Source organism: Triturus cristatus, chromosome 3_2, assembly GCF_964204655.1.
Source record: "Triturus cristatus chromosome 3_2, aTriCri1.1, whole genome shotgun sequence".
Classification (NCBI taxonomy): domain Eukaryota; kingdom Metazoa; phylum Chordata; class Amphibia; order Caudata; family Salamandridae; genus Triturus; species Triturus cristatus.
Window position 1 is genome coordinate 437,817,368 of NC_140584.1, and position 20,285 is coordinate 437,837,652.

Sequence of the window (20,285 nt, forward strand, 5' to 3'; positions counted from 1 at the left end):
GGCACCTGGGACAGGGTCCTCCTAACCAGATCCACGCTTGGATACATGAGATGGCAGCCGGGTTCCCCCCTAGGGCCTTGCGAGCCCGCTTCCATCCTTGCTTGCCCATGTAACGGAAGCTCCCCACAGAGGTGGCTACATGTTGTGCTTTTCTGTAGATTTGACTCTTGTTTCTCAAGTTGCTCTCTAATCCCAGTATGGAGGGTATCCGGGATAAGAAGATGCACACCCGCCGTACTGCGTTTACAGGCACTGAGTCTCCACTGATTTGTTTTAGTGTTGGCTTATTTCTTAAAAGTGCCCTCCGTGTTAGGACTCATATGACTTTCAGACTCTATATTGTAATAAGGGCACGTTTTTAGTTTATTGTTCTAATGATTATAAAATTAGTCGGGATTTTATGTATTTGCTTTTATGATCATATTTTGTGCTCGAATAAAGGTATTTTTTGATTGACTAACAACAAGCATCAGTTATCAGTCTACAGCACCAAGAGGCGTACATGCGGGTGAACATGCGTTCGACTAGGGTGCCTGATAAGTTAAGTCATGTTTAAGCGTGTACTCAGAAGGGGGACCTGCTATTTCCCAGAGTAATGCAGGGGTTAGGCAGTACAGGAGGAAAAGGGTATCCGGGAGACCACCAAGCCGCTGACAGTGCCACCTAGGGGCCACAGAAATGCCATGGGTGTGTTGAATCACAGGGCATACATAGGAAAGGCGTCTATCTCAGAGGGAGTCTATGTCACGCACCGTCTCTGATGCTGCTCTCTCCCCACATCCATCACACCGCTTGATGCGCACAACTGGCAGGAAGGGTGCTGAATGCCCGTGACGTAAGCGAGCAGAGGGTGCTGGATGCACTAACGGGGAGATTTTCAAAAAAGTCACGCAACACAGCGCAGCCCCAGCGAGGCTGCGCTGCGTTGCGTGACAGGGAGGGAGCAGCAGAGCTCCATATCTTCAGAAATGTGTCTCTCTCCTCCCCTTTCCCTTTTACTGGCTCTGATTTCAGCTGCCCTGCTCCCTGCACACACCTAAGCACCGTAGCGCCTGGGTGTGTGCATGAGTGTAGCATAGGTTAGTACAGGAAGGCTACCCTTCCTGTACAAAATACTATGCTAGGCACGATGCAAAGCTTTTCCCACTTTGCATACGTGCTGAACAGTGCAGCACGCATGCAAAGTCGGAAAAACATGGAGAAATGAAAGCATTTCTCCTGTTAGCGCCTCCTTTGAAGGGGCATTAACTTTTGGTGCAAAGCCGTGTTTACAATCTTTGTAAATATGGTTTGCTTCAAAAGGCATGGATGGTTGCATGGGAATGCCCATGTGCCACCCATGTAACGCCCCCTCGGCGCAAAGTAACGCAAAGCAGTGCTTCGGGCTGCTTTGCGCTACTTGGAGTGTGCTTTCCAGTGCAAAACAAGTTTTGCGCTGGTTAGTGTCACTTTTGTGACGCTAAACCAGCGCAAAAGGCTTGAAAATCTCCCCCAGGGTGTGTCGGTTCGTGCACTACCCAGTGTCGTCAGTAGGAAGACTGCAGGGAGTTTGGGAGGGGACTAGGTCCTTAAATCTTTATGGGATCTTTGTATGATCTAGCGGACCGGGAGGGCGCATTAAGACAACGCTGGGAGTTAGGAATAAGCACATTTCTCACTACCTGTGATGTGCAGGTTAGCTTCCATTTATATGGCATTTTATGGGAATTTATCGTATGTGGCTATCCTGTAGGACCCGGACACCCCCCATCTCGCCCCTGCTCCCCCTAAGTACCCACAAAGGAACCTCACTCCTGATGTGGGAAAAACAGGCCATGTTTAATACAATAATTATTCACAAACATGACAATCAAATAACATTTGACAATTTAAGGTTATGAATTTAACACCACATGTATTTCAACTTCGTGTTCATACTTCACAACCTAAATATTCATCTATACCAGAGTACCCTCCAGCACCAAGGGGGCCTCCAGGCTCGCGTCCCCGCAGTTTGAGAACCACGCAAGGCGCAACCCACCTGCGTCCATGAGTGGTGAGCCCCCAAACCCTAGATCCTTGTCCGTGTATTACCGGGGGCCCACCCCTCGGAGTCGTCGTCGTCTTCGCAGTAAGAGAGGATGAGTGGAGGCGAGAACCGGGCCTAAATAGCCCCTATGCCCCACCTCCACCCATCCTGACCGGAAGCGTGCGCTCGCCCAACGTCGCTTTGCCCCGGAAGAACAACCGCTGCCCGGCAGCCAATCGGCTGCCGGCCAAGCCACCGAAAAGGGGGGTGTGTCGCACGGGCGGGGGGAGCCGGGTCCTAAGGGCGCGCTTCCGGATGGTCGCGCTTGGCAAAAATATGTGGCTGAGGCCCAGGCCTCCAGAATCACTGGTGTGCACTCTGGCCCTGTAAGCAGCACTTTACATCGATTGTCTGCGGGCCACGTCACAATGCTATATAAGAACGGTGCTGGTGAGTGTCACCCCCCCCCCCCCCCCCCTCAACACTGCAGAGAAGTAAAGACCCTCAAGTCTTCAGATATTATTCAGGCTTTTAACTGAGCAAATCAAAATGACAATCAGTTCACCCGAATTGCGGGTAAAGATCTTTGAAAAACATTACTGCGGAACAAGCTGGAAAGGAACAAACAGAATACGGATATTTCTGGTGATGAAGTGGATGCAACAAAGGAGGTGTTTGTCAGCAGGACATAAGAAGAGAGACTAGGCGCCGAGCGGCAGTCAGCCCGTTAGATGGTCGATTCCGCTGCAAAACCAACAAGAAAACACAACAAAACAAACTCTAGTCAAAACGGCGATATGGCTGGGACTACCGAGACATTGCCACTCTGCACCCATGCGGCTAGGCGGCCGCTCTTCAGTATATGTTTTAAACTCAAAAAGCAAGGGAGGCAGATGAAGGTGATTTTCGTATTGCTTGGAGCACTTAGAATATTGAACCCTGTGTCCTGTGAACTCTGTCTGTGATTCGTTCGAGTGTGTATTTTAGCATGCAAGAGGAAGGGCTAATTAGTTCTCCAGCTGCTTTTAAGGCAGTGAGAGGAGGCTTTGAGTGTGCAGAGATGAAAGGGCTGCATAATATGGTTGCTTGGTTGGGGAATTGATGGGCGTTCAGCAGGGTTGTATGTGCGAACATTGTCGACAAATATATCAACTGACGTCTATATTGTGGCCTAATGCTCAGATACAAATTTAGTGTCCTGTCGGGTTTAGAATTTCTGTCAATAACTCCAGCGGCGGAATACTTTTGTAAATAACATTGAAGGCATGATATTTTTGCCAGAGCACGATATTCTGGTAGCATACCGTACAGTAGGCTGGGTGGATTGGTTTGCGTATGAATACATATTGCAATGGACAGTGTTTCTATTGGACAATGAATACATTGAGGTGGTTAGGGGGCACTAATAGGGTATTGAACCTGGGGTAGATTAAATCATTTATGGACACATGTTTGCCAGCTCAGAAGTGTAATGGTGGCTGAAAAGGGGTGATGCTGTTATGAAAGCTGTGCTTACTGAATATCTGTGTGTGTTGTGAATTGGAGAAGTCAGTGAGTAGAGCAAATGAATAGTATATGTAGAGAGCTTGGCTTTGATGTACGTACTCAGACATTGTGGATTGGAAATTCAAATTTGGGTCTTGGAGGGGTATATTTAGTTTACATAACCACCTCAATGATTATCCAATGTGTGGCTGGTAGTTGGGTTAGTGAATAATGATGATATATAATATTGAGTGTGTTCGGATTTATATAATGCTACAATAGGATTTGTGTGTGTTTGTGTGATTACGCCGTGGGTCTTGGCATTTGAAGCACAGGACAATTGATTGACATGTGATCGTTTGGTATGATTGGAGGGTGGATTTGTTGTGAATGGGTGGGTTAGGTCTGTCAAATTATATAATGGCTGGGTCAACTGGTGAGTCGGCATAGTCGGTGCCAGAGAAAGCCTTCTGTGATTGGCAGATTGATAGCCGGGATACAGGTTGCCTGAATTGAATCATAGGTTAATTTGTTGCTACCAGGTAATTCACAACTGGCTGAATACATGGTTGTGTGGTGTGGTTAGTGAATTGATACATAAATGGGTGAATGGATATAAAGCTCTGATGACAGAAGGTTGTATGACCGGATATCAATACAGCTAAGCAGTTATACATATCCCTTTACAGATGAATGGGTGTATGAATACTTGATTGGTGTTTTGTTGGGTTGGTGAGTGGATGGAAGGAGTAATGTCTTTATGCAGAATTTTGGGATACTAGGTTTTATTCGATTATTAGTGCATAGTATGGAACTTTTCGTCACAAATATCAAACATAGTAAGTCTTTTTTAATGTGGCACACTAAATCTGCCAATCCTTTTTATATGAAATAAACATTTGCCTAGTGTTTTCCATCAGTTCAATTGCACAGTCTGTAAGAAACAAGAATTGATTAATGCAACCGTGCAAAAAGCAAACACCCTAATTACAAAGCAAATTCCTTCATTTTCTCTATGGTTATTGATTCCATTATGTTGAAGTCCCTTGTTACAGTTTTGCAAAGTTAGGCCAGATAATTACATGCTTCACTCACCTGTTTTGTTGGTTGACAATATTTACTTTACTGATCAAACTCCATGTGCCCCAAATCATGGCATTTTCCCTTCCTTCCCTTTTACTCAGAATGCTGAACACAATGCTAGCAGACGTATGACCAGTTTGTTTCTCTTCTCTTTCCAGTTTCTTGTTTTTTCAACTTCACCACACCCTCTGGAACAGTCCTATCTCCAAACTACCCCGAGGAGTACGGCAACCAGTTGCATTGTGTCTGGCTGATCATCGCCAAGCAAGAGAGCCGCATCCATCTGGCCTTCAATGACTTTGACGTCGAGCCCCAATTTGATTTCCTGGCAGTAAAGGATGGCGGCACGGCAGAGTCTCCCGTGCTGGGCACTTTCTCCGGGAACCAAGTCCCACCGTCATTGACCAGCAGCGGCCATGTCACCCGGCTAGAATTTCAAACTGACCACTCAACGGAAAAGCGAGGCTTCAACATCACATTCACAAGTAAGCATTAATAAAAGTGAACAGAATAATACTGTATGTTTTTGAGCAGGAATATCTGTTGGCTTGTAAAGCCTAAATCATGTGAGACACAGCCTGTTGGTATCTAGAGAGCTTTAGTTATAGGCAGGCCGTTCTATGGAGAAGCAAGAGTTCAAGTCATTTCAAGTAAGTTTACAAAATCATTGCAAATTATATAAGCATCGTGTTTCACTGGCTTTTTGATTTCTGACACCTGCTTAAATGTAGTGAGACTTCACTGTGCAATACTCAAGACACCAGTGATACAAAATATGCGGAAGTGTGCATCTGTGTGCATGCCTCACCTACCTTCTTCTTGTGTGGCGAGTTTGTGACACGATAAATAAACAAATGGACTTGGAAAATCAATATTTCCCGTAAGAAGTCAGATTGATTTATTTGTTGATGCAGAAGGTTCGGATCCATGCCCGGTTTTCAAGACATCTACATAAGATACATTTACATTGATAAAATGGCTGTAAAAGGAATCTATTTACATTGGGCAGGGTGAAATCAGACTATGTGGCCTGGAGCCACGCCTCGTGGGCATATGATTGACACTCCTGCATTAGATCATGCAGAGGAGCAGGAGGACAATGCACTGTGAGCAGCCCTGCCCCAGATTCAGGATCTCAGACCACCATCTACTTGAGCAGAGGTCTGCAGCCACAAAACGCAAAGCATAGTCATATAAAGTTTTGAAAATGCTTTTGGTCTCTTCAAATCCTTTTGCTAGAGCGATTACAAATCTATATGATGTCGGCACATTTAGCAAGAAGTTCTTTCAGTGAGCTATGATGTAAATGTACTTCCTGTGTCATATGCATCTATCAATCAATCTGCTCTTCACCTGTGGATCTCCTGCATGATCGCAATTATGAAATGTTACATTGTTAGCCTTTGGCTTCATTAACAGGACAGTTGTAGCCCCTTAAGAGGAAGGAAGCTGCCTGGCCGACTGCTTAGGTGGCCATTTATTTATTGCCGATTTCCCAGATTCTATCATACGAGAAATGCACCCTACGTCTGCCAGAACATTAGGACGATATTTATGGATCAATTTTCTTTATTGAATTTTCACAAATATAAAAGTAAGTCTGCGAACAAAGCTATGTAGCCTACAATGCGGAGGGTGATTTGTCAAATTGATTGTCGGCTAAATTCTCCCCCCAGCCTAATTCCTACCCTGCCCCCATAACGTTTTTAAAATACCGAATCGGGAGGATGCATAGTTTGTCAATGGTCTAGTCTCTGTGTTGCCAGTTGTCACCTTGCTGGCACTTAGTTTGTCTAATCTAATGCCATAATCCTCCTTCTACAGAGTCATTGGTTCTTGCTGTGAGGTATTCACTGGTGAGGGATGTAAAATACGCAGAACTTTCAAAGGTCTAGCGTAGATACTCTCCCAGAATTCAGTGAAGTGAAACATTATAAAACGGGCGCAAACCTCCATGTACTCCTCCTCAGTGTGAGTCGCTGACTTTGTCAGCTTTTCGATTCCTAACAGGTCCCTCCGACTGTGAAGCCATTGGCTATGTTTATGGGATTTGTCTGTCCCCTATTTCGCCAGGATTGTTTAATGTGTGGCACATAATGCTAGGGCCATCTGTATGCCCCCCCAAAGGAGTGTACCATGTAGGATGGTCTACTGGGAGACCTTTTATGGTGTAGACTGAGATATGTGGAATGTGTACTCCTGTAATTTACTTTCAATCATCAAGTATTTCCTGCCAATATCATGTCAAGAGTAAGTGCATAACCGTGCCTGCAATTCCACAGTTCCTCCTACAATGATATGACTTTCTGGGGGAACATTTGTGTATTCTGGCCGGAATGTCATACCAATAAGATACTATCCTTGTCATCATTTCCCTCCATGCTGCAGAGCTCACTGCCACGCGAGCTATTTGGAATATGACTCCCCATTTTTTGTTAGTTAGTCCACGATCAAGATTCTCTTCCCACTTTTTTGACTTGAGGTTTTAGCCTCTTGGGAGGTCACCTGCATGAGGAAATAGAGCTGAGAGAGTGATTGTTGCTCATCTTAAGCAGCAGCCATCTCTCATATGGCATCAGAGTTCCACTTGTTGCCTTCTTTAGTGTCTTATTGGATACCCAATGTCTAATTTGTTTGTAGTGGAGGTGCTCTGTCTCCATGACAACCCAGTCTTCTGTAAGTTGTTCAAAAGTATTTCCTCCTTTTTCATCTACTAAGTCTCCAATGTGTTTGTGCCCTGCTTTTCACATGGCCTGAAGTTGGTTCCCTGTTATTACAGGCATGAATTCTGCATTATCAATGATGGTCAGCATGAGAGGGGATGGGAATGTGGTGAGGTCACATTTAATTGCCATGGGTCCTACACATGCATTGTCCATGTAGTCACCGATGAGGAGAAAACGACCCATTGCCTATGTCTCTTGTGCAGCCCCAGGGGTTTCCAAATGTAAACGGTAGAGAAGTCTTGGTCAATAAAGCACCAGTGTTTCTCTGTTGGTTCATCAGACCGTTCTACCATAGGGCATAGGTGCATGGCTCTAATGTATTGTGCTACATTTGGTATGCAGATGCTGGTTGATCAGTGCAAGTGACATGTGAGGGTTTATGTCTGCCCATACCAAGATATCAGCATCCCATTGGAGTGCTTGCACAGTTTTAGGTTGAGACTGTAAGGGAAGAGTTTGGAACATAAAACCTGCTGGAGTGCTGTCATTCTGAGTGGCGCAATGCAGCCCACCCCGAAGGGTCCCTGTAACGTCCATGACCTAAGGTCACTTCACACTTTTCTAAGGAGTTCTTGTTAATTATTAATTTTTATTTTACTTGGCATAGTGCTGACTATTTTTGTACCCAGGTATGGGATGCATCTAGCTGTCCAGGAAATTAGATAAAGGGTGCAAAGGGTCTCCTGCTGTTGGGGAGAACTTTGAGGTTGAGTACCTGGGACGTCAGCTTCTCTATTCATCCTCCTTTCTTTAGAAGTGGTCCTTGTCTGCCATGGTCTTCACCCTCTGATACACTTCCTGTTCTGCTGGTGAAGGGGAAGAGGCACATCTATTACGCTTTTGCATGGCATGATTGATAGGACAGTGGCACCAGTCCTGTAGTCAGGTGAACCATTCATACATAGCCCAGGGTCCTTCTCGATGATGTAGAGGAGATGAAGGAACACCTGCTGAGCAGAAGATATAGGGGTGCTCACTGCTGGCGGTGGTATTAGGCTTTCAACACATTATGGGTTTTAATGGTTGTATTAGAGAGAGCACAAAATAATTTCTTCTGCCTGTTCTTGAAAAGATTATTTAGCAATAAATAAGGGGCAATCCTATATTCAATGATCAATAACAACAATGGTTTCCTCAGAGGAAGCCATAAGTCTGAGCTCCATTGCCATAGACCATCAACTGCATCAACTTTAGTTCAGCGTACGGGTCTCAGTTCATACAAACACCCTGATGGAGCATTCGGAAAGGATCCATTGATCCATTCCTCTTGGATTAATAAACACCTGAGAAGATGATAAATACTTGAGTCCTGACACTTTTTGGGGGACATTCTGCGCATAATTTTATTCTGGTCAACTCACCCTCCTAGTGCTACCATCTACTCCTGATGAAGACCATGTGGAAATAATGTAGAGGGGTCGAAATATCAAAACTTTTAGATGTAGACTGACATTCAATTTAGTTTCCGTAAAATGTACTCTAACCATGAGTCAATTTCTTAAGAAATTGTATTGCTAACCAGTCTGCAGTGTTGGTTCCATTTCTTTTTATTAGAACCAAGTCCTCAATCATTCCCTTATATCACCATTCAGTATTTCTGCTCTTTTTGCTACAGTGCCTGCTTTATATTCTTTCACATGTTTTGTCTTTGATTTTATGTCTATGATCAAGCAGATACGGATTAAATGCAATTGTAATTTTTTTTTTTACATGTTTGTTGTCTTTGCTAAAGCAGCTGAGGTTTGTAGCTTCCTCTGAGGGAGCCATTGTAGTTGTTGATTTTTGTGTTCTTGAAAAGAGGCTTAGGGCCATATTAATTACATTTGTGGCACAGGGTAGCACAGCAAGGCACCTTGCTGAACTGCCCTGCATCATTGGGAAAGGGCAGGAGCGCACTGTATTTATCCATTCCTGTCCTTTCCACCTGCGCTGGCGTCGTTTTGGAAGCCTAACCCCAAAGCAGGCACCTTTGCACCATGGTGCAAGGGTGCCTGTGTTGTAGACAGGATTGTTTATGTGCAGGATGTGACACCTTCTTGCACAAAAAACAATCCTGAGAGTCTTTTCTCTCTTTCTATGTGTGCTGCAGCACACTTAGAAAGAGGAAACAACAAGGAGAAGTAAAGATATTTCTCCTTGTTATGCGTCTCCTGGGGAGGCGTATCTTTTTGCCGCATTCCCAGGTTTACAAGTCCTTGTAAATATGGGAATGTGATAAAAACCATAGGTGTTGCATGGGAACACCCACGGCTACGCCCATGCAACACCCCCCTGTGCGCAGAGTGAGGCATCGCAGCGATTTGCGCCACGTTGCATTACTCCAGATTTTCAAAGCTACTCAAAGTGGCTTTGCGTGGCTTCATATATCTGACTTAGATGTTTGCGTCACGCATGTATCATGTTGTGTGAGGCAAGCATAACGAAAAGCCTTTATAAATATGCCCCTTAGGGCCTCATATAGTTATAGGATATGATGCACTTCTAAAAAGGTGGATGGGATTGCCATCGCGTTTGTGAAATTAGTAACCCATTCCCTAAACTGTAAATCAGGCCCTTAGACATGCTTCTGGCATGTGTAATATTCGTATCAAGGAATTTGATAAAATACGGTAGGCAAAGCTTCTGGTCTGCCTCCACACTCTAGAACAGGCTGCCCAGTCGGGGGCCAGAAGGGCCAGGCCCATGACTCATGTAAATATCGTTCCTAGAATTGTTACACATATCCAGACCTCTGGATATATGTCAGTCTCCACTGTCCTCGAATCCATGGGAGAGATATTTTCTCATAGTAAATTGATTACTGGCACGCAGAGTAGACCCCTTACCACGCTGTCTTAAGGGGCATTCCTATCAGTTGAATAGCTTTCGTAAACAGTCCTTTTCTATCACTTGCGTGGCCTAAAGACAAGAGCATGTGAAGTGCAAACCACTTTTCTATAGTTCCAATCCTCTTATAGAAGAAAGAGATGTGAGGAGTAAACAAGGTTTCTGGGGACAGCAGGCGTAGCATCCCAGGTCTTGTCAGATAGCACCTTCAATGGATTACCACCCTGCCTTCGGCTCTAGGTGCCATGTTCATGGTCAGAATATTCCAATGAATGCGGTTCTGAAAAATAGATACCACCAAATGTCTATATTCACGCCTCGACCATTCCCTGGCCCAAAAATCAAGGAGGTATTGTCCTTGAGTTAAAGGATGTCAACAGATTTTTTATTACTCCCCTTTCAAAATGATGGCACTTAAGGGGATCATTTTGATGGTATATTCAGAAGCCTTTCTGATGAAGGTTGAGCTGAAGGGTACACATCCTCAAGCCCAAAGAGAGGTAGCATTTTTGGGGTTCGAGTGCGTTGTCAGTATACAGTGCTTCTATTTTGCAGTGGTTTATTAACCCAAAGTGATAGGGCCCCATGTAAAAATGCGAAGAGGGTCATCTTAGATTTTCATATCTTACAGATATTTATTGGCCCTCGGCTGAATGGAGGCACCATGAATGTCTGGCGTCCCCTCAAATGTGTGCCCCCTCTGCGTCGCAGCACCTTGTGTTGTGCCCCTTACATTTGGTTTTGCCTCAAGAATATTCAAAAGTTTTTTTTCTATAACTTATCAGGAGTGGGGATGTTGCAGGAATGTTCCAATGTCTTGGTGATTGACCAATCACTGCCCCTTCTCTTTTAAATGTCGATGCCTGATATATGGGAAACACTTCTCCAGCCTGGATTCCTGATAAACTCTGGAAGTCATCTTGTTTCATGCTAGGATTGTCTGTTCATCAGACCCTGCTTCCAGACTCAGCTGAGGTTTCTTGTTCTTCCAATGCACCATCCGGAGGCAGCCGCTATGGACTGCCTTATGCAGCGGCCACAGACGTAGCTCCATGAAATTACTCACACCTTTAACCGTCGGTGCATCACTTGATAGCCCAGTGGAAGCCGCTGCATCAGGGCTATGAGGTGATGGCGCCAGTCACTGCAGACATTGTGTCAGCAAGGTCATGGTGGGTGAAGAGCCCAGGACTCCTGCCCTGGACTCTTCTCGTGCTGCTGCTTCCAGTTGCCCAGCCAGTGAAGCCAGCCTGTGGGGCCGGTTAATTGCTAGAAACGTTTTGTCTCCCCTAATTTTAATTTTAAAATAATTATGTTCAAATATCTTTTCATTATGTTTTCTCTAATTCAATCCTCGGTGATAGAAGGCATTAAACCTCATTCATCCATTTGATATCACAAAAGTGTGTATTAAATTATTTTTCATTGTTCAAGGTCAAATTAAATATAAATACTCCTTTTCATTCTGTAAAAAATGTCAATCCGTTTTATAAAATTGGCTAAGTATTGCGGCTTTTCACCTCAGTTTCCAGACATACCATAATCATGCCCAGTAGCGCTGCATAGATAGAGTAGGCATCTACTACATAATTGATTCTTTAAGGAAACAGTTAATGCTGAAATACTGTCTCAAGGCATGCAAATAAATATTAAACTTAAGATTTCAGATAGTCTATTGTTCTTTGACTTTCCTTAAAATTAGTATTTCTGGCACAAATAAATACCATGTTATCAACTTTCAAGTGGGCAGGAGATCTCAGTGGTGTATCTGTGTAAATACACCCGGAGAAAAAAAGAGATTCTTTGTCACAATAAGGGCACACTTACATTGTTCCAAAAGATTTACAGTGGCAGCCGGTATGGTATGGGGGTGGCGGAGTGGGGCTGGGTGAGGGTAAAAAATAAATAAAAAATCACTTACCTGATCGCCTCGTCTCTCCCGTGTCATGTCTCCTCCGCTCGTCTTCCAAGAAGCACCCAGGCTCCCCTGAGCCAATCACAACACTGCAATGCAGCATTGTGATTGATATGATCATTGTGGTTGGTCACTCAGATGGGGAATGAGAGCCTGGGCATGTTCTCCACCCAGGCTGTAAGGGAGCCTGGGTGGAGAACATGCAAAGTGCGCATGTCATTTTGGCCAGCCCGAGAGTGCGGGCAAAGCATCCTGCGCACATTAGAGTGCAGCGACCACTCCTCCTCCCCGTCATCAGGAGAGCCAAGCCCCGCCTGCCCTAACCTGACAATACTAAAAATAAAATGATAACTTGTTATTATCATTTTATTTTTTCTGTTGCGCTGCTCGTGAGCAGTGGGGCGATGCTCATCCGCCTTAGCGGAGGAACCCCCACTGCATTTTAAGTTCCCACTTTTCTGCATGTAGTCCCTTCAGAATTGTCTGCTAGACTGACATTATTCGCAGTCCTTTCATACAAATTGACAATCTATTTTCAAGTCTGAACAGTGTTGCAACAGTTGATACATTTGTTTATCATCAGATCTACCTCTTAGTTTCATGGATTAATTATGGGGTAGTTGTAAACATGCACCTGTTTGCATTCACAATGTTATCGAATGATCAGGGCTATTGGTATTATGCGCAATTGATTGCTAAATTCTTATGCAGGTTTGACTAAAGTATGTGACTAAAAAGCTAATTATGCAGCGTTATGCAGCACAATCTGGGGCAGTAGTAGTGGAAAATTTTCGCATTTTAGCACACACTAATACTGTGTAACCAAATATTCCACCTCATATGGACCGGTCTGCCAACTTAAAACAGCAATCAATAAATGAAATGTGACCAGGTAACCACTGAAAAGGCTCTGTCACTGCACTGCACCACTTGTTTAGTACCTTCTGATTTGTTTGGGCTCGAAACTGATTTTTCTGGGCTGAAATCTGCAAATTATACAGCAGATGGTGAATTATGTAGCAAGTGCAATAAATCCATATTTATGAGGAAGATGCCATGGCCACAGAATCCCATAATTCCAGCCACCCTGCCTAAGAGTGGTGAAATTCACTCTCATCTGAGTCCTTTTCTGTACCTCATAGTCAGGTCCTGGCACGCGAATAATAATAACTCACGTCCTTTCTGGTTCTTATAATTTTTTTACTCCATTAAATATTTATCCGCTCTCCCGGAGAGAAGTCTATCCTGACATTGTTGCTTTCATAACAAAATGAATTAATTTGTGTTTATTTTCAGGGAAAGCAACTCCTCTTCTTCGTATTTGAATATGCTTCCTCAAAAAAGAGTCTTATATAACCACTAACCGATCTTTAACTGTAAAAAGCAAACCCTTTTTAACCCTTATCCTATTTAGCATGTCTCGCTCCTCTTTTTTTGGGGTGTGTGGAGAATTTAATGCAGCCGCTCGATTGAACAAAGACTGTAAAATATCTCTAGTCTGTCTTTTATATCTATGCGCGGTTCTTGAACTCCGTGTGCCCTGGAAATCACTAACCGCCTGCATCATAGTAGCATCTTTAGGCCATTCATACTTCAAAAATACTTTTATAGTGTTCAAAGTATTTTATTGAGTTTATAAACATATAGAAATATGATATGCGATACAAGTATAAGGTTGGCCGTAATACAAACATTACAAGTAAATGGTAACCCTTTCCACATAAATGGTACACAGAATCCTTTTCACATGTATATAATGATACATTAGGGTATATAGAGAAAGAAGACTTAAAAGTAGGGTCCACCATCATACAAAAACGTAGGTGGGAGTAGATAAAACAAGGGTTATACATGAGAAAGGGTTCCCACATTGTAAGATGTTTGATATGGAATACAAGCTATTCAAGAGTCAGTGAGTGGTTCTGGGTAGACCCTAGGTCAGTAGTGTGAGTAGGTTATCCGACTTCAATGTTCTCCTCAGTGAAGCTGCTACAGATTGCAGTTTCTACCCTCCAATCCCCTTTGGACTCTCTGTGTATCACATGCAGGGGAGCACACACTCCCCAGCCGTTGCCTGATGTAATCATGCACTCGCCCATTCACTACTATTGTTAGACAGGTGCACTACTTTATGAGCGATCAAAGCTACTCTTATTTAAACAAAGTATCAAGATAAAAACGTATTATTGTTAAATCACTTAAAATGTATGACTCAAAAGATTACGTTCTAAATATTTTTAACCACCCTAGTATATGTGTCTTTCTGTCTGTCAATCTGACTTGCTTACTATCCCACCAATGGGATTCCAGGGATACATCGCATCGTCTCGCAGATATGATCATTTATATGCAATATTTTATCTATTTACTGGTCATCTGCAGCACTATGGGCAGAATTTAGTTGACTCTTCAGTTTTTAACCCCTTCAGCGCGGCGTGGATTACCGCTCTGTGCTGAAGGTTCCGTGCGCGGGCGGGGCCATGACGGAGCGGTTCCATCATGCACACAGCGCGACAGACGCGCATGACGGAACCGCTCCGTCATACGCATCGAAGGGGTTAATACTATCCATCAGAACTTTATATTTATAACCTCAAGCACACATTCATAAGAAATATCTCTTTAGTATTTATTTTGTAATCTCGTTATCCGGGCCTTATTTCAGGATGACCGCACTAAATAATAGGATCTATATGGATACAACTCTTTTCATGGGCATCCAGAAAATGTATTTAGGAAGTTTACTTAATAAACAGTTGGGGTGACCACTTCTCTCATTTAATCCTGGGTTTTATGTGGGTTCCTTATCATTTCTTTACAGCGAGCAATCTAATATCTTCCGTTGTGTGCTTTGAGTCATTTATATCTTACCATTGGAGCAGTCTTTCTTCCATTGCGTATAGCCAAGGTCATTGGAATCCTACGTTTCTGGGGCAGTAGCCCTTGCTGCATGTTGAGGCTAGCCAGTCTCCAATGGCCAGCTTCGAGCTTCCATTCATTCACTCTTTCTTTCCCGAGCACAGCGGTTTGTAAGCAGAAGAACGAGTAGATGACAAAGATGTACATGATTCTCAAGAGTCCCGCATGCTAGCTGGCGTGGCACATGCCATGCGCCTCCTGAGGAGAAACAAACCTCTTGTCTTTGGAGCCATCTGAGAGGCTGCGAATGCAAACAGATCTTCAGTTGTATTTGTTAAAGAAAATAATCAAATTGTCGTAAACCATTACACCTTTTCCATATTTCTATGCCAAAAAATCAGGGGGAAAACACATTTTACCACAGAAATATGGGATCAATAGTGAGTGATGAAATCCAACTAATTGATAACTTTTTGTTTCTGAGAATGGAAGGCGGAACAACTAATGAAACTTGTAGGAGGCCCAATATGGGCACATGCAGAAGAAAATGGAGCCAGGAAGATATTAAACATAAAGTAGGTCATTTAAAAAACTTCTGAGGCTGTAAATCTTGGAGCCATGTTTTAAGCACCATGCAGTCTCTGAATTTGTTTTATTTCCTGGCTTGTTTTGATGGAGGTTTTTGGTGAATTTGGGCTTATAGCACACCCAACGACCTCTAAGCACTGAGGAACTGCTTCTCCGGGAAGGAACGGGGTTGCAAGGTACAGCACTGGAAATGTAGCTTCTACTCCTCTTGATTGAACATCAGCGAAGACGTGTACGCTGCCTCTGATTAGCCGAGCCTTGCCTTAAGGTGCTCTCACACCGGGCCGTGTTACATATAAGGCCTGTTTGCCTCCACTACGTTTGCAAGAACAGCTTTTCCACAAACAAATCCACTGTGAAAATGGTTGTCTCTTGAGAAGAATGTATCTGCATGAGATCTGTAGACAGGTGAGCGATTGAGGGCATGGAAAAGGAAAACCTAGAAGTTCAACTAAATATAGGGCTATATGTTTCTTTTCACCTCTTGCTGGTGGAATTCTATCAACTAATTAAGAACACAAAGGAATACAAGAGATAAAAGTTCTTTGAGGATCAGCATAATGAGGATGCCAGACCAACAGTGGCATGTTTTTCTTGCCTAGATTGCTCTACATATGAGTGCCCTACTGCACTGTGATAATCTTACCCTTCTAAATAGCTTGGTGCACGTATACTTATAAGACCTCTACGGTTTCTTTTATTAATTATCAGCGGCAGCCAGCGCTGATCTTAGGTAGGGGCGGGAGGAAGGGGAGAACGCGGGGGGAACCGGGTATAAATAAATAAAATAAAAACGTACCTACTCGCTACTTCCTCTCCACGTCTCTCCTCAATAGTCCTCCCTTGCTTGGCCTCAACAGGAAGCACACCCAGGCTCCCAGTCAGCCAATCACAACGCTGCCTTAGTAACGTTGTGATTGATCTGAGAGCCAAGGTTCGGCGCTCAGACGCTAACTGGGAGTCTAGGCATGTTCTCCATGCAGGCTGTACAGCAGCCTGCACGGAGAACATGCGAAGTGTCCAAGACTGTTTTGGGCGGCCCAAGAGGGCCAGCCAAGCAGTCATTGCACACTTAGGAGGATGCTACCACTCCTCCCCTGCCCCCACCCCCACCCCCTCATGCAAAGCTGCAGAAGAAGGAGAAAATAAAATGATTATAACACAAGTTATTGTCATGTTATTTTCTCTTTGATTCACTGCAAAAAAGCAGTGGGGCGCTTCTCAGCCTTAGCGGAGGAGCCGCCACTGTTTATTATTTATTTAATTTAAATAAGGAAAACAGATCAACAATATAGAAATTAAAAAAGCAGACGTAGCATTACTAGAGAAGTAGACAGAAATTACATATCTTGCCCACCGTAATATCAAAACACAAGACACTCGCATTTAGGGAGGCCTGTAGTCACCCCAACATTCCACAGTGGCATCATTATTTTGTGAAGCATACACACCCCAATGCTAAACCACACAAAAAAGTAAGAGGTGAGTAGAATACATCAAAGACCCATCTCTGCTGAGGTTCCCGAGCTGGGCTAGGCATTTTATTGATTGTATTACAACATTTACACAGACCTTACTAACCCTATGTAGCTGGACAAGCAGATAAGGCCGCAGGGGCTCCCAAATGGACTGAATTGGCTGATGAGCAGCATACACCTCAAAGCAGTCTCTACAAAGCGCCATATCTTCGGTCCATGTGGGGGGCAGGACTTTCAACCATGCCCGTGCGACTTTCCATTTTGCTGTAAGCATGGCAAATGCCACTAGTATTTGCATTGGTGACCTCTCCAGCAATACCTTAACCATCCGTTGCATCACATCTAACACATGGGTCTAGAATGTATACACTTGTGGGCATCTCCAAGGTGGGTACATAAAGTCAGGATGTGGTGTTCTGCATCTCTGACACGTGGCTGACCTCAGGTCGAATCCTCTGTAATCCCTCAGGACTTTAATATACTCTGTGATGATATTTAAAATGGTTGAGTCTGTGCCTGTATCCATAGAAACCTTAGCACCAGCATTTCACATGAGTCACTATATTCAGATCTCATTCCCAGTCAATCAGGGCGACGCACAGATACATCCGGCCTGTATTTTTGCTGCGTTTTATAGGTTAAATTACCAGTGTTTCGATTCCAGTGATGTGATAGTCAGTCACAAAGGTTTATATTCTGGGGGTTTAACTGGAAAGTTAGTTACATTGATTTGCACTGAGTGACAGAGCCTTTCATATGTGAAGACATCTATTTCCGTGGCTTGCGCATCATTTCTTTTACTGGGCTAGGGATATAAATGTCCCCTCTTTGTATAATGCTGTATACTAGATGTGTGTGAAATTTACATAGTTTGCTTTCGAGAGATTACATGAAATTTGGATAAAATTATACGCAATCAGATGAAATGCAAATTTGGCATTTAGCTCTATATTTTAGTGCGGGGTACATTTCATGCTAAAAAATAGTGAGAATACTAAAACACAGTGAACAGCAGCCACTTGCATTCTGTTGTTCCTTTACATTTGTCTAAAGTTTTACCATGAATGGCGCATAAATAAATTATGTGGCAAAATGGTGTCGTAACAAGCATAATGTAAAATTCCCCAAATTACACAATTACACTAGCATAATAAAAAAAAAATCCAGACCTCCTCTGTATACACTTTATCTTGAGAGAATTAATATTTACAATCTCCTCTGTGCTGGGTAAAAGCATACAATGTACCAAAAGAATGACTGGGGAATATATAATATCTAAGGCTGCATTCTGACAGATCTGCCTCCAAGCCCAGCAGGTTACTGCTGCCGTCTGTACCTTCCATTGTGACAGTGTCGGGCCCAGTGGCAGCTGTAGATGCAACGTGCCCTTCACAATTCGTTCCCTCTGTATTATCAGATATAGTAAGGTGTGCATGAGGTGAAACCAGCATCAAAGACACAGACCCTGGCAGCTAATTAGTATGCATCTATGCCAAGGGCGTCAAAGTCACCCTCTTCATCAGCTAAAACAAGTGTCTTCCACTGCACTCTAGTTTACCCACCATCCCATACCAACCTAAGCTTCTGGGATCTCAGAGTTTTAACAAATTGATTATCGATCGAAATGGTAGCGTTGACAGAGTTACAATAACTTAGGCAAGGTTAACATTTTATTCAGTGATATCCTTCTCGCTATGGACAGGGGCAATGTGAGCCACATATCGATATTATGTTTGAGTTGTTCCATAGTGGAGCCATAATTTGCAACGATAATTTTCTCACAATCCCTGTGTATATATACATGCCTAGCAGTGTTTAATTTGAGCATGAGGCTTCCTGTCCTCGGCACCGGCTCTTAATTGTCAGCACCAGCACGTATTACAGTCTGCCACATGGTGGTGCTCTTTATCTATGAGTACAAAAACAGTTGTTTAATAATTTAATATACAGTAAAAATGACTAATACGTGCTGCCCAAGTATTCCATATAGCTTTGTGGGCCTAGAATAGCCTGAATTGTCACACGTGTAGGAGTGTGATGGTTAGTAGTTGTGTTATTAGTATCACTGGCAGCGCTGGCAGGGGCAATATGTGGTGCAAGCTGCAGTGACCTCTTAATGAGGGCCTTAGCACTTATTATTTTTACAAATTAAGCACTGATGCCTAGGTAGTTCACCGTTACTTCTCTCCGGGTTAGAGGGTACTCCATGTTGGCTATTGTCGTTGCTGTCATTACGCAATAACAACAGGAGGGTTCCATGGCAAGTAGGGAGCTTGTAACCATCAGTACCCCGCACTTACACAAGAGCATTGCGTACCACGCACAACATTTGTGCCACTGCAATGCAAGTCAATATGCGCCCACAAGCGCTGACTGCCAATATGTGAATCGGGGTGGCAGATACTCTCGCTGTATTTAATGCAGCCAAATCTGTTCATGTAATTTCAGTTACACAGATGGCTAGCTCTCACAACCAAATGGTGAGATTCTCCCAGCTACCGGCGCCTGCTCGTAGAGATATCACTAGCAGGATATCCCCCGCAGCCACACCTCTTAGGAGTGCCCTTCTCAGCAGGCATTTAGCAGGCAAAGCTTGGGCTCGCCAACGTCCCTGCCACCCCCATAGTGGCAACATTTAAATACTGCTCCCCATTTTTCATTTCTACCGATTTTTACAGCTAAATATTCACAGAATTCCATCTATTTATGTCTATTTTTAAAAATAGAAAAATACTTTTGAGTGACTCTACGCACGTCATTCAAAACTGCCAGGCAAATAGCTGTGCAGACTAACAGGCAGGGAATCTAAAGAAAATGGATGAGGTTTCATAATGAATCTTTAACCAGGTGAAAATATATGTGTTTGTACAGCTATGTTAATGTTTTCTTATGAGCATATTGCATACAAGTGATATATTATATATGGCTTTGTACATCACTAAAACAAACCCTTCATCCAAATGCACGTGTACATTTACAAATTATAACTGTGAACATATACTAGCTGTAGCTTACACACAAAGCACAGAATAAATATTGTAAAATACAGACATAATGGTCAAAAGTATAAATACTCATTAAGGCCCAAATTTATGTAGCAAACGTAGAAAGAGGAAAAAGGAGGAGAATAAAGATATTTCTCCTCGTTATGCCTTGCCTGGGGAGGCGTAGCATTTATGGTAAACCTGGTAATGCGCTAAAAATCCATGGTTGGCTGCGTTGGAACACCCACGCTCCACCCATGGAACGCCTCCTTGCCACAGAGTAACACAAGGCAACGAGTTGCACTGCCTTGTGTTACTCTAGATTTATCAACC

The 20,285-nt window shown here is 43.5% G+C and overlaps 1 protein-coding gene across 1 annotated transcript in view; it reads left to right on the top strand.

Moving 5' to 3' along the window:
* Positions 1-20,285, top strand: part of CSMD2 (CUB and Sushi multiple domains 2) — a 1,634,099-nt gene that overhangs the window by 1,181,761 nt on the left and 432,053 nt on the right. The window contains exon 14 of the mRNA XM_085648024.1: positions 4,735-5,061. Coding sequence (XP_085504150.1) covers positions 4,735-5,061 — 327 coding nt within the window. The remainder of the gene's footprint in view (positions 1-4,734; positions 5,062-20,285) is intronic.